General features: G+C 42.2%; 1 protein-coding gene across 4 annotated transcripts in view; it reads left to right on the top strand.

The window, feature by feature from the left end:
• The window catches only part of Ano4 (anoctamin 4), a 319024-nt gene that overhangs the window by 154405 nt on the left and 151485 nt on the right, over positions 1-13134 (top strand). For all 4 annotated transcript variants that reach the window (XM_085683401.2, XM_087901925.1, XM_085683402.2 and 1 more), the window contains one exon: positions 5595-5789. In XM_085683401.2, coding sequence (XP_085539527.2) covers positions 5735-5789 — 55 coding nt within the window. In that variant the 5' untranslated portion in view covers positions 5595-5734. The remainder of the gene's footprint in view (positions 1-5594; positions 5790-13134) is intronic.

Below are 13134 nucleotides of genomic sequence, written 5' to 3' on the forward strand. Positions count from 1 at the left end.
ACATGCTTTTGTCATTATTGCCCAATGTTTAATAACTATTTATATTGTGTGAGTTATTATAAATAACCTAAAGATGATTTAAGGTACACAGGAAGATTGTGTAGGTTAGCATGTCATTTTATATCAAGGCCTTTAGTGTCAGCATATTTCGATATCCTGGCGATGGCGGAATGGTAGGGGTTGTGGCACCGCTCTCCTGTGGATAGTGAAAGATGTGCCTATGCCTACAGAGGTGCGGCAAATGGTAGGGAAAGCAGGGGTGATGGACAAGGAGCCACGGTCAGGAGTGGACTTCGTAGAGGGCTCATAGAAACACAAAAGGTCTAAGAAGTGCTGGAACAGGCGGAACTGAGGTGGGCGGCGACCAAGGTAACAGGATCAGGCCCAGGGATGACCACTAATCCATCACTTTGCAGATGAGGAAAACGGGACCTGACTTGGGGGAATAAACACCCTGAGGATGCTCTGCCATTAACTATCACACTTTATAGATCGGTGTCCTTATCAATCAGTATCTAAAACACAAAGGCAGTCAATGACCCATGAGTGAACAGATGAGAAGAACAATGAAATAATTGGACTCTTTTCCTTTCTTATGTGGTTTTTTGTTTCGTTTCATTTTTTTTATCTTGTTTGCTCTACAACATTTCAATGTATGGGCATACCACAATGTATTTAATTATTAATTTATGAACAGATCTGTATCCAGTTTCCAATATTACTATGATCAGAATAATCATTATAGATACACTATCCCAATGCTACAAGTACTTCTTATTGAAACATCTTTAGATATAAATCCTAAATATGCCTGACAATTTTCTTGAGATAAGATAATATATCTTAGAAGGGACAGGATTCTGTTTTCAAGTAAGAAGAAATAATGTTTAGCATTAATTTGAAATTAATTAGTATTAATACTTGCAGATGGGAGTATTCTTAATTGGTCATTCTTGCGCTTTTATTGAATTGACTAACTGCCAATCGTGAAGTAACAGTATCTGGGAGGTCTTTTATCTCCTCGATACCAGCATTTAAAAAATTAACTGCTTTTTAGGACTGTTTGAAGTTCTCAGCAAGACTGAGTGAGTGGTGGCAGGTTTATAGCCCTTTTGGAGCTACATGGAAAATCCGTCAATTCCAGGCCACATTTTATGTAAGGCTCACTCAGGGTTGTGCCTTCCTTGTCCAGCATGTGGTGTTTCACAGAAGAGCTTCACAGGCTCCTAAGAGCTTGTGCTCGGCCCATTCGTCTCCTTCCCCCCTTGGCAGCCGCTCATCTGTTGGCTGTCTTCAACATTTCTATTTGCCAGGAGATCACTTCGTGCTAAAATCATATAACATTTGGACTTTTCTGATTAGTTCCTTTCATGTAGCTGTGCATCTAAGGCACCTGCATCTCTTTTCATGGATTGATAGTTGATTTTTTTTTTTAGAAAAGAAAAGCATTGAACAATATTGCATTGTCTAGAGGTACTATAGGTTTCTCTCTCTCTCTTTTTTTCCCCCATTTTCCAACACCAAAGGACATCCTGGTTCCTTCCAGGGCTTAGCGATTGGGAGCAAGTTGCTGTAATTTATTTCTGAGTTTTTGTGGATATATCTTTTCAACTAATTTGAGTAAATACATGTGGTATGATTACGTTTCATTTTGTGAGAACCTGCCAAAATGTCTTCCAAAGTCACTTTAACACATTGTGTTCCCACCAGTGATAAATGACAGTTTATGTTGCTTCTTATCTTGCCAGCAATAGTTTCCTTCTTCTTTCTTTCTTTCTATCTATCTATCTATCTATCTATCTATCTATCTATCTATCTATCTATCTATCTATCTATCTATTGGTTTTTCGAGACAGGGTTTCTCTGTAGCTTTGGAGTCTGTCCTGGAACTAGCTCTTGTAGACCAGGCTTCCCTGAGCTCACAGAGATCCACCTGCCCCTGAATGCTGGGATTAAAGGTGTGCACCACCACCACCTGGCTCCTTCTTTTTAATGGTCAAATTATATGTGTATGTGTGTGTGTGTGTGTGTGTGTGTGTGTACATATATAATTGAGTATATGTATTGAAATACATTTACCCACATTTTTAACACTTTATTGATTCTTTGTTTTTTTAATTTTTCATTGATTTATTGATTCTTAAGTCTTTATTGACACGTTCTTGGATTTCACATCATGCATCCCAATTCACTCATCTCCCTGTCCCTTCGCTTCAGTCCTCTGCCTTTGTCCCCCAAAACAAAATTTAAAAGTAAAATCAAAAAAATAATCATAACAACACAACAACAACTAATTTTTTTTGAAAATCTCCACGTAGAATAATCTGTAGTGTGAACCAGTGAGTCATGCAGTGTATACTGTAGTCCATACATCTTTATTGTAAGTGTTCATTGCAATCAACTGGTTTGAAACCTCTGGCTTCTGCTACACGGTTGATACTGGACCCTCACTGGGACTCCTGTTGAATATCCTGTTGTTTCCTTGTGTCATGGAGATCCTGCAGCTCTGGATATGCAGGTCTAGCCTCCTCATGGGCTCCAGCAGTTCATAGAGAGATGGAAGTTCTGGCTCCGAGTCCTTTATTAAGGTAAATGATAACTCTCAGACATAGTTTTATAAATAAAGGGTTTTTTTATTATTAAAAGGAGATAGAGTAGAAAGGATACCTCATTGGGACCTTAACTTCCAACCTCATAGGATAAAGATGGTTTCTATTGAAGCTGAGGGAGATAGCCAAGTTGTAGGCCACAGGAGTGTGGGAAAGACGGTGGTGGTGTAATGAAACAGAAAGTGCTGAATTAGAAATTAGTCATTTCATTGACTAGCTTTTGACTGTGTCATTGGTGACCACGGAGTGATTGCCTCATGTAGAAGACAACGTACAGAGGAGAAAAGGCTGGAAGGGGGAGCCGTCATCTCCCAGTCTGTTAGATGGAAAGTATTTTATTCAGAGCCGAAGAAAGAATGAATCCAGTGAAAGGCGTGTTTCTTGCTGGCAGAGATTTGATCTACTTGGAGGAAGGAGCCCTTGCTGGTCCAGAAGATGAACCAGAGTTTAAGGAGGTTGCATGATAAAGGTCCCAGTAAAATAGTAAAGACTAGGATGCTAACTGGGGTGGCCAGAGGAACTGAAAGGCTCCAAGAGAAGGGGCAGGACCAACTGGTTCTCACCATGAAGGTGTCTGAACGATGGCCAAGAACCAGGAGGGCATTTGAGCATCATGGTGGCATGAGTCAGGGCAAGAAAACCGAGAGAGACTTCTAGAAGATCGGGGTTCAAAAGAAGGTCAGAATTTTATGCTTCCTTGCCTCTACCAGAGTAGACCTCAAGTTCTCAAGACTGCAGCATGCTTAAAACTGTCAGTCTTCGTATTGGTATTCAGTCTGTCCCTTCACAGCATAACTGAGAAGAACAGAATTTCTCTGTTCTTCTTGGACAAGTGTCAGGTTTCCTATCTGTGCAATACAGATCTCTCTCTCTCTCTCTCTCTCTCTCTCTCTCTCTCTCTCTCTCTGTGTGTGTGTGTGTGTGTGTGTTACATTTATGGTGAAGATTAATGGGATAAAAATCAATGTCCACAGCAGGGATTCTCAACCTTCTAATGCCCTGACCCTTTAATACAGTTCCTCATGTTGTGCTGATTCATTGCCACTTCACTACTGTAATTTTGCTACTGTTATGAATCATAGAACTATCTGATCAACGGGCTATCTGATATGAGCCCCCTGTGAAAGGATCATTTAACCCCCAGAGGGGCTGAGATCCCTAGGTTGAGGACCACTGGTCTAGAAGAATACCTGATATCTAATTGTTAGTCCGTGTCATTGTTTTTCTAAAGTAACCAAGAGCAAATTAGATGATGTAATTTATTAGATGGTGATTCATTTCTAAGATATGACCTTGCAATCTTTTATACTTTTCAACATTTTCTAATATTTGTTCTTCTTGAATTAGATGTTTATTTACATCTCTCTCTTATGCCCATGAACTTGGCCCTTGTAGGAGGAGAGATTTAATGTTCCAAGCCCTTGTTTGGCACTCAGGGGACTCCTAATTTGTAGGAGGATTGGGGATTCTTCCAAAATTCCACTGTGGCCTGTTTCCCTTCCTCATGGCTATGCTCTGTCGGAACTTCTCACAGAGCATCTATTTTTAATGTCCCCCCCATGATCTACATTATTACATTTTTAAAGCCCAAGATTCAACAGTTTCAAGTACCTATGCCATTACGCATCCACAGTGTAATTTTTATTTCCGTTTATGTCACTTTATACTCCTTCGAGGGGTGTTACCTAACACCTAAGAGTGCCATGCTGGACCATAATCCTGTTCTCTTAGCCCCAACAGTCACCCATGAAAAATATAACCAACAGAAAGTGGCTTATTTATCTAGTGTTTCCAGCCTGAACCTCCAGATGCTGTCTAATGCTGACTGAAAATCTCTCCCCGATCCCTTTTCTCTGCCCTCTACAAGTTTGTCTGGATTCTTCTGGAGTCCTCTGGATCTGGAGTCATCCAGGCTGTACTCTGAAAATGGGGAACTTAGAATGATATGGCGGGGATAGTGAAGGGGAAGAATGACAGATAGGTTGAAACCAGCATGCCAGTTGTGACCAAGAGAGGGACATGTGAGAAGAAAAGATTCACACGTGTCCGTGGACTTTGACAACTGGGTAGAATATTGACTGACTGAGGAAACCTACCAGCCTGTCTCCCAAGGGGCCAGGGAGCTAGTCCCAACTTGGGTGAAACTTCAAAGACAAATACTCAGACTCACAGTATCATGGGTTTGGAAACTAAATCTTGGGGACAAACTCACACTAAGCAATGCATGGGGAGGCAAATGTATAGCACCCCATGACAGGAGTTTGTTAGCTCTCACTGAAATCCATACCCTCCCTTAAATGGGAAGAAAAGAGAGGGGGTTGTTCTCATCCTACAGTGGAAGGCATTCCTAACCCCTAGATTGTCCAGCAGATACTGCTAGGATGAGGAACTTAATGCCATAGGAACACAAAACTGTGCGGTGGGCCTATCTGGCTGTTCTGTCATGAAGAACTGCTCTTATTAACCATTTGGCTCTCTTGAAATGTGGTTGGGACAGGAAGGACAGGATAAGTGTTTGCTTACTTCCCTTTGACAATATTCTGAATAATAACTTGCTATTTTAGCCACCTCCAATGGTAAACAATGGGCGTTTTTAAAAATTAGTTTGGGAGCTGGAATTCTTGATGTTCCAGGCTGTTCAATCACCAGTTCTGGCTTCTCTGTGAGTCTGTGAGGAATGTTGCTTGTCACCGACACTCCAGATAATCCAGCAGCTTGACAAAATATGCAGATATGCCCATATGTTCCCAGGATTAGAAGGAATTTTGTTAAGTGTAATATACGACTATATAATAGCTGAGATGTCCCCATTTGAACCAAGCACTGCCTGGTAAATAATGTGAAAAAAAATCACAATTCTAATGTGACTCACAAACATTGGGAATAGTTGCTGTTTTTCTCTGTAGTTCACACCAGGACATAAATCTGTATTTTAGCCATTCCCAGACTGACCTCTTCAGCTAATGGCGCTATTTCTCATTGCAGGTTTAAGTTTGTCTATTCATGGGGCTGAAAAGCGCTTGCAAATCCATCAACGGCGAAGTGTGGCAAGCCGCCCAGGGTCACGTCGTCGCCTGCCTGTGGTCAGGCATTCCTCACTCCCACCCGGCAGAAGGTCAATAAAAATGGAAGCCAGCTCTTCTGGAATCTCTAATGGAAAAAACAAAGTTTTCCATGCAGGTAACGAATGGACGAGTTCACCAGGGACACACTCCATCAGCAACATCATGCATCTTCATTGTGTTGTTGGTACCCTGTGCTATGCCTCCAGCTGCTTTATGTTTTGAAAAGGAGTCTTATTTTTCTACTTGTCTTTACTCCACTTTACTCTAGTCAGTGGCAAATGTCACCAGGACCAATAGGGAAAGAGAGAGAGGGAGAGAGAGAGAGAGAGAGAGAGAGAGAGAGAGAGAGAGAGAGAGGTGACAGAGAATCTTCAGGACACATTCCACCTATGCCGTTCAAATCTAAGTGAAATCAGAATGATAAACTCTTACTCAGATCAGAAAACCCTGGAGAACTGAACAGAGTTAGCCTTTTTCCTGGTCATGTGCTCTAAGAAAACCCAGGGAAGCTTTGTCTGAAACTATCCACTCTGAATGTAAGTTATATGGATTGGCTTGCTGGCATCGCCCTGGGTGAGACATTATATATTCAATTTCAAGGCTCTACAAAACATTTCTGATTTCCTAAATTTGCTAAGCTGGCTGTGGTTTCCACTGAAAGGTTGAATGTGCTTGTTTGGAAGGCGGCTCATGGAAGTATTCGTTCATGTGTCAATTCAACAGGTATCTGTTGATACTGCTCTTGTTAGACATTGTTCTGGAAATACCACTGAACAAGGCAATGTTGCAGTCAGTTGAAAGATAATTCAGAAGTCGTTTAGAATAGGTATTACCAGTTTCTGGTTCTTCTCTGTACTGTCCTATTGATGATGGCCAGCCACTATGGGAGCCAAGCCTCCAGCTGTTACCAAGTCACAACCTTCTCTCCCTCTGAACTGGTGACTTTCTTTCCTAACCCCTCCAAGAGGCCCCCAGATGGCTGAGCTTGCATAACTAGGATCCCCTTCTTCCCTCTTCCTCTTTGGTTCTGTTTTCCAAGGACAAGCTCCTCCCCCTGTCTTTGACAAGCCTGTGCCTGTGTCCGTCAGCCTTGGCCCCTCCCCTCTCTGGAGTAGCAATCGGAAGAGTACTCTGCTCTTGTTCTTCTTGTTACCCCTTATATCCTGCTGGCTGGTCCCTCGGATGTATGTCGAGACTCCTGCTCTGCCAATTCTAATCATCGCCACTTGACGCTGTACCCTTATGTCTCTTTTAGCACTTTTCCTTCTTCCAAGCTAAGGGTTGGAAAGAAACTGCACTTTGGTTGCTCTGCTTTCACAATTCTCAGCCACTCTTGAGCTAGTTTCATCCAGTTCCTAGCCCCTCCCTCCTTTGTGATCAGTCTTTCTTGACTACGGTGCGGTGGACGCCTGCCCCACTCTGCTGAGGTCCTGGACTGCACTGGACCATACACATTCCCCAGATGCAAGTCCCTAGTCTTCCATGGCAACCTCAGTCCTCTTACGTGTCTCACACTTAGCTTTCCTGGCTTCTCCATCTTTAGTAGTTTTGCCTTCCTCTTGCCTGCTGTTCCAACATGTCCTGTATTGCATGACAAGAAAGAGCACCTCAGTTTCCGATCATGGGGTTTACCTTTCCCGACTGTCTCGTGAGAAAGATGACAGGAAATCTAGAAGTGACAGAAGTGAATTTTTGCTGTTTTCAAGGGCTCCAAAGATTGTTTCTAGTGGATTGGATATGGAATCAGAGAGAGCCTGGAACTAGTGAGGACCCCAAAGGTTTCAGCTCCAGAAAATAGGCATAGAACCAACTGAAATGGGGAAGGCTTTGGACTTCCTCTGCTTGAGGAGAAAAATGGCATGATATTGGGGTTCTCATTGTAGATGAGACAACATCAGAACTACCGAGCTCTTTTGGATGATAAGAGAAATATCCCTGGAGTTTAATCTGGGAATGAGATTTAAAACTGATAAGCTTTCTCTCCCTGTATTCTTTCCTTTGCCCCCTTTCTCTCCGACCCCTCTACACTTGATCCTCCCATTCCACACTCTTGGTTTTAACAAATTATAGGTCAAAACTATTACATGAAGGTAAAACTGTCCTAAACGTGTGTATTTTATTCTTGTCATCGTTCTCTAAACAATACACTGTAACAACTATCCACCTAGCATTCACATTGTATTATGTATTAAAGTAATGTAAAAATGACTTAAAGCTCACAGGACAGCACATGAGTTATGTGTAAGACCTGCCCTTTTTTATGTAACTGAATCGGGCATAGTTCTTGGAACCAGTCTTCTGTGGATACCGACGGATGATATAGGTGAAAAGGGTGATGGGTTCCGGGGCTAACAACTGAGCACTGTAAATCAGCAGTTAGGGACATAAATCACTAATGAAGGCCAGGAAAGGATAGATGACAGTAAGAGAGGAAACTAATTGGAAATTAATTGTCAAGAAGAGGGGAGTGATTATCTAGGTGAAGTGCTGAAAGTCAAGCAGCTCGAGCGCTGAGAACTGGCCGTTGATTTAGTAGACGTCTCTCAGGAGCTGGATACGAGCTGTGTGAGTGAAGCGGTGGTGACGAAACCCTGCCTGAAATGGGTTAAAAAGGAAATGAGAGAACGCAAATTAAACGCCATAAAAATGGGTGACTTCTGGAATGAAAGAAACGAAAGAACCAGGGACACAATGGGAGAAGTGAGGCAAGAGGGAGTTTCTTTCCCAATCCCCACATCTAGAGTGGACGATTGTCAAAAGAAGGGAGAAGTTTCGTGTTAGAGGTGAGGGCTAACAGTGCAGTAGGGTCAAGGGTGGTATCCGTGCTGACATCCAAGTAGGAGGGGAGCATTCGGATTGTAGCTGGAGTTCTGCTGTGATGAAGCTCCTTTCGCACGGTGTCAGTTGTATCTGACTGTAAAGAAGCAAGATCCTAACTGAGAAGACGGTGAAGCTGAGGAATAAGGAAGGTAATGATCCAAACAAGGGGAGTTTGCCTGCCATCCTATAGTACCAGGCAGGGAGATTCGCAGTCATGAAATGATGGACTAACTATGATGACTGTATTTCTCTTTAACCTTATTTTACTGTGCGAGTGTATAGATAGAATCAGACGAGAGAGTCCTTTGACGAGGACCACGATGTTGCTAAGGCAAGAGGAGAAGAGACGGAAGACACTGAGGACATGGAAGGAAGACGGTGAGCGCAATGATCTAGACTTGATAAAAAGGGGGTGAAGATATCTGGAGAGTAACAGTGGAGGATGGTTAGGATCAGTTCTTCAGAGTTCCCAGAGGGGACAAGCCAGGATAACAAAGACGATATGGAATATCAAACAAGGGTTCTCTGAGAAGTGATTCACATCTCTCTTCCTCCAAGAAAGCTGTTGTGATCTACCTGGTCAGAATGGAGATCTTATTTCCCCCCCCCCCCCAACTCACAGAAGTCAGAAGCCCTATGATAGACCCACTTAATTCAGGATTTATGATTCTGCTGCCAAGGACAGCACTCAGTTCCTTTGCAGATCTGCCATTCCTCCCAACCCTATGCATTATTTTGGAGTATGTTTAAATAAATGATGATTTGTTGTTTGCCAAATTATATTTTACCTGCCAGATGGAGGTGTTTGCTCTGAAGTTATGTATACTAAATCTGATTTTACTTTCATATGGTCTTTCAGTGTTTAAAAACTCATCTTGAGCTAATTTCCAACTGAAATATTTCCTAGTTTCTGCATGGCTTATTTAAAGATTGGCATTCGTGTTCTTTGCCATCCATCCACTCTACCTTTAGAAGAATCTAATTTCATTATTGCCTCTTCAAGAACTACAGTGCCTAAAGTTGCAATATTCTGCTGTAGTCTAGCCCAAGCTGAGTATAATCAGCGTTTTCCCCTTTTGTCGATAACCTGTATTGACATTAACATAACAATAATTAAAGGCATTTTATTAAGGTAGTTCTTAAAAGGATGATATGAATCAGGTGTAATTTAGCAAATCTCAGTTGCTGTCTTCACTTTCAAAAACACATCACTATATTTATCCAAAATTCTATAGTAGGTTCTTAAAGCCTGTATATGTGGACTCTTGAAAATATGAATAAAATCAATCCTTTAGCACCAAATGCTTTGAAAAATTTCTAGAAAGCAAATTATAACCAAAAAAAAACATTTTAAAAAATACATATTTAAGACTTGAGTTGTTCTAGTAAGGTGGCATGCGACTTTAGTTGGTCCTCTTTGTTTTCAGTGTTCTGGCACCAAAGCATCATAGCTCCTATCGGGAGATTACGGAAGACCCCTCACACCAAGGTGCTTAGGTCTAGTGAGTCATCAGTCTTAGAAGCACATGGATGTTTCAGACACCTTGAGACCTATTACGTCATCTGTCTGCTCGTAACAGTTAGTGATTCTAGTTCCCAAAGTGAGCTCTAAAAGCCCACTCAGACTGATCATTTGGTACAAAGAGAAGGGGCCTAGGATTCCTCTAGACCGTTTATGCTGTAGCATGAACACTTGGTTTGCTTATCCTACCTTTGAGGTTACAAATATTTCCAAGTGCCTCCTACTGGCAGGTGTTCATTTGGGAAATAACCATCTTCAGAGTAAAGGTGGAGCAGAGCGACAGGAAATGTGGGTCTTGGCAGTTCACAGTCCTGTCCAAGGGATGACTTCTTGGGGCTCTTTGTGAATGCCAACAAGATCTAGTTATAACCTCCCACAGCCTGGCTCAGGTCCTGAGACAGGGAAAGGGCGTCAGGGCAAAGAAATGGATTAACTGTCCAACCACCAGATGAGTTTCACACAAGTGGCTGGCCCTGGATAGCTCGGCCATATTTACTTATTTATTTAATTTATTTATTTCATTTGTTCATTCATCCATCCTTCTATTTATTTGCTTGCTTGCTTGTTCATTTTTTTATTTGTTTGGTTTGTTAGTTGGTCTTTCAAGACAGGGTTTCTCTATGTAGCTTTGGTGCCAGTCCTGGAACTCACTCTATAGATCAGGCTGGCCTCGAATTCACAGAGATCTACCTGTCTCTACCTCCTGGGTGCTGGGATTAAAGGTGTGCACCACCACCGCCATCTTTATTTGTATTTTTTTTTTAAAAAAAACATGTTTTTCCATCATACTAACAAACTTGTTTTTCCCATTCTCCAGCAAAATAAATATGTCAAATACATTTTTCCCAACTTTTACATCAAACATCTTTTCAAACAAAAACAACACTTAACCATTTTGCTAACTTGGCCAGATATCGAGCCAGGAAAAGCTAAAAGGTGATGAACCTAGGCATACATTTTCAAGAGCAACAGTATCATTCAAACCTTAACAAAGCATCTTTACAGGGTTAGGGGTGAATTGCTTCTCATCCTGTCGTCACTGAATCAGGACAGCTTCCAGGGGCTGGAGTAGCTGCTAGCAACCCCGGACAGGAAACCGGAGAAGACTCAGTTCCCAAAGAATTTTAGGAGAAAATATTTTAAGAAAAATGGGGTTTGGGAGAATGATCACATCTGTCCCGTGTGTGACTGACCCAGAAATTTTTAGTACTATGAGAGAGAAGAGAACGTGCAGGCGGCACGGTCCCAGCAGTATTTGGTGCTGTTCCAAAGTCCACTGGTCCCTGCTGAGTGAGACTGCCCCCAGGAACTTTTGCCTCCTATGGAGACCTGATGGGCAATCATTCATATACTGGTCTAAAACTAGGCCTTGCAGCTCCCGACAATTAACCAAGCAATGAATTTAAATTTGAAAGGCATCTGTGGAGAATCAGCCTTAGAAAAGGAGACAAGACGTGAACTTTTTGACTCGCTGGAGTGGATGAAGTCTTACCATTTCCCCCTTGTGTGATTTAATTTGAGATTTTGTAAAGAAATTCCCATACGCCTTCCCCTTCGTCAGGCAGAGAATGAAGGATGGAAGGAGACCTCTTGTTTCAACTTCCATCACAGGTGGGCAAGTGTGCTGGGTTGCTTTATGTCAACTTGACCCAAGCTAAAGTTATCTGAAAGAAGCGAACCTCAATTAAGGAAATGCCTCCGTATCAGGTTGTCGGCAAGCCTGTAGGAATTTTACTAATTAATGATTGATGGGAAAGAGCCCAGCACATTGTGGGTAGGGCTATCCCTGTGCTGGTAGTCCTGAGTTCTATAAGAAAGCAGACTGAGCAAGACATGGAGAGCAAGCCAGTAAGCAGCACCCCTCCATGGCCTCTGCATCAGCTCCTGCCTCTAGGTTCCTGCCCTGTCTGAGTTCCTGCCTTGGCTTCCTTCCATGCTGGACTATAATGTGAAAGTATAAGCCAAATAAACCCTTTTCTCTCAGCAATTATTATTAACTAGGACAGCAGGATTCCTTAGTTTCTTTTCCTACCCATACCATTCACAGTGAGGGAAAGACATGCCCCAGAGGCAAGAGAAGACATATCAGGAAGGAGAAATATATGCAGAAAATGCCCACTGTGGCATATGTTCTTACCTGCTGTGGGAGAAGTAAAACCACACCAATTAAGGAACAGGGATAAATTAAACTATAGATGTATTGTCACTGGAGAATGTCAATAGGAAGAGAAGATGGCCTTTCAAGTAGAGAAAGGAGCCTACTAATACACTGTGCTGCATTGGTTATAGATCCGAGCCTTGTTGTTAGGTCTAAAAACCCAGATTATTACCTAATAGCTACAAAACCCAATAAGTGACAACTTCTCTCAATGTCAGTTTCCTCATTAGTAAAGTAAGGGTGGTAATGTCCTTTCTCGCTGTGTTAGTGGTGCCAGATCAAACATAATTTATCCCGTTAAATTTAAAACCAGATAAATACTTTTTTCTTTATTTTTGATAATTTCATACATAGATATAACAAAATATGATTATATCTGTCTCGCTTCCCCCATCCAATTGCCACTGTATCCTCTCCGACATGCCCCCTCCAAATTCAATGTCCTTTTGCGGGGGGTGGGAGGATATTTTCTTTGTTTTGTTTTGATAACCTGATGAGCTCATTTAGTGCTGCCCGCATGTGCGTGGGTATGAACCCATCCATTGCATCATGGGATGCATGTCAGTGACCACATCTTCAATAGAGAATGAATCTCCATCCCCCAGCAACTACCAACCGCCAGTAGCTCCTTGGTAGGGGCTGAAACTGGTGATCATCTTTCTCACCTATGCCAGAATTTTGACTGGCTTCTGCAGGTAACCATAGCTGCCATGAGATTGTGAATGTGGTGGCCATGATGTGTCCAGCAGACAGCATCTCATAGCCCTCCTTCCCATCTTTCACTTCTTACATTCTTTCCACCTCATCTTCTGTAATGTTCTATTAGCCTTAGTGGTGGTGAGGATACTATGAATGTCTCATTTATGGATGAGCTCTTGGTCCCTTATTCTTAGTACTTTGATCAATTATGCATCTCTGATGCTCACTGCACTGAGTAGTTTCTTTGACCAGGGTAATAAG

Source organism: Myodes glareolus, chromosome 26 (assembly GCF_982192425.1).
Source record: "Myodes glareolus chromosome 26, mMyoGla1.1, whole genome shotgun sequence".
Lineage (NCBI taxonomy): Eukaryota > Metazoa > Chordata > Mammalia > Rodentia > Cricetidae > Myodes > Myodes glareolus.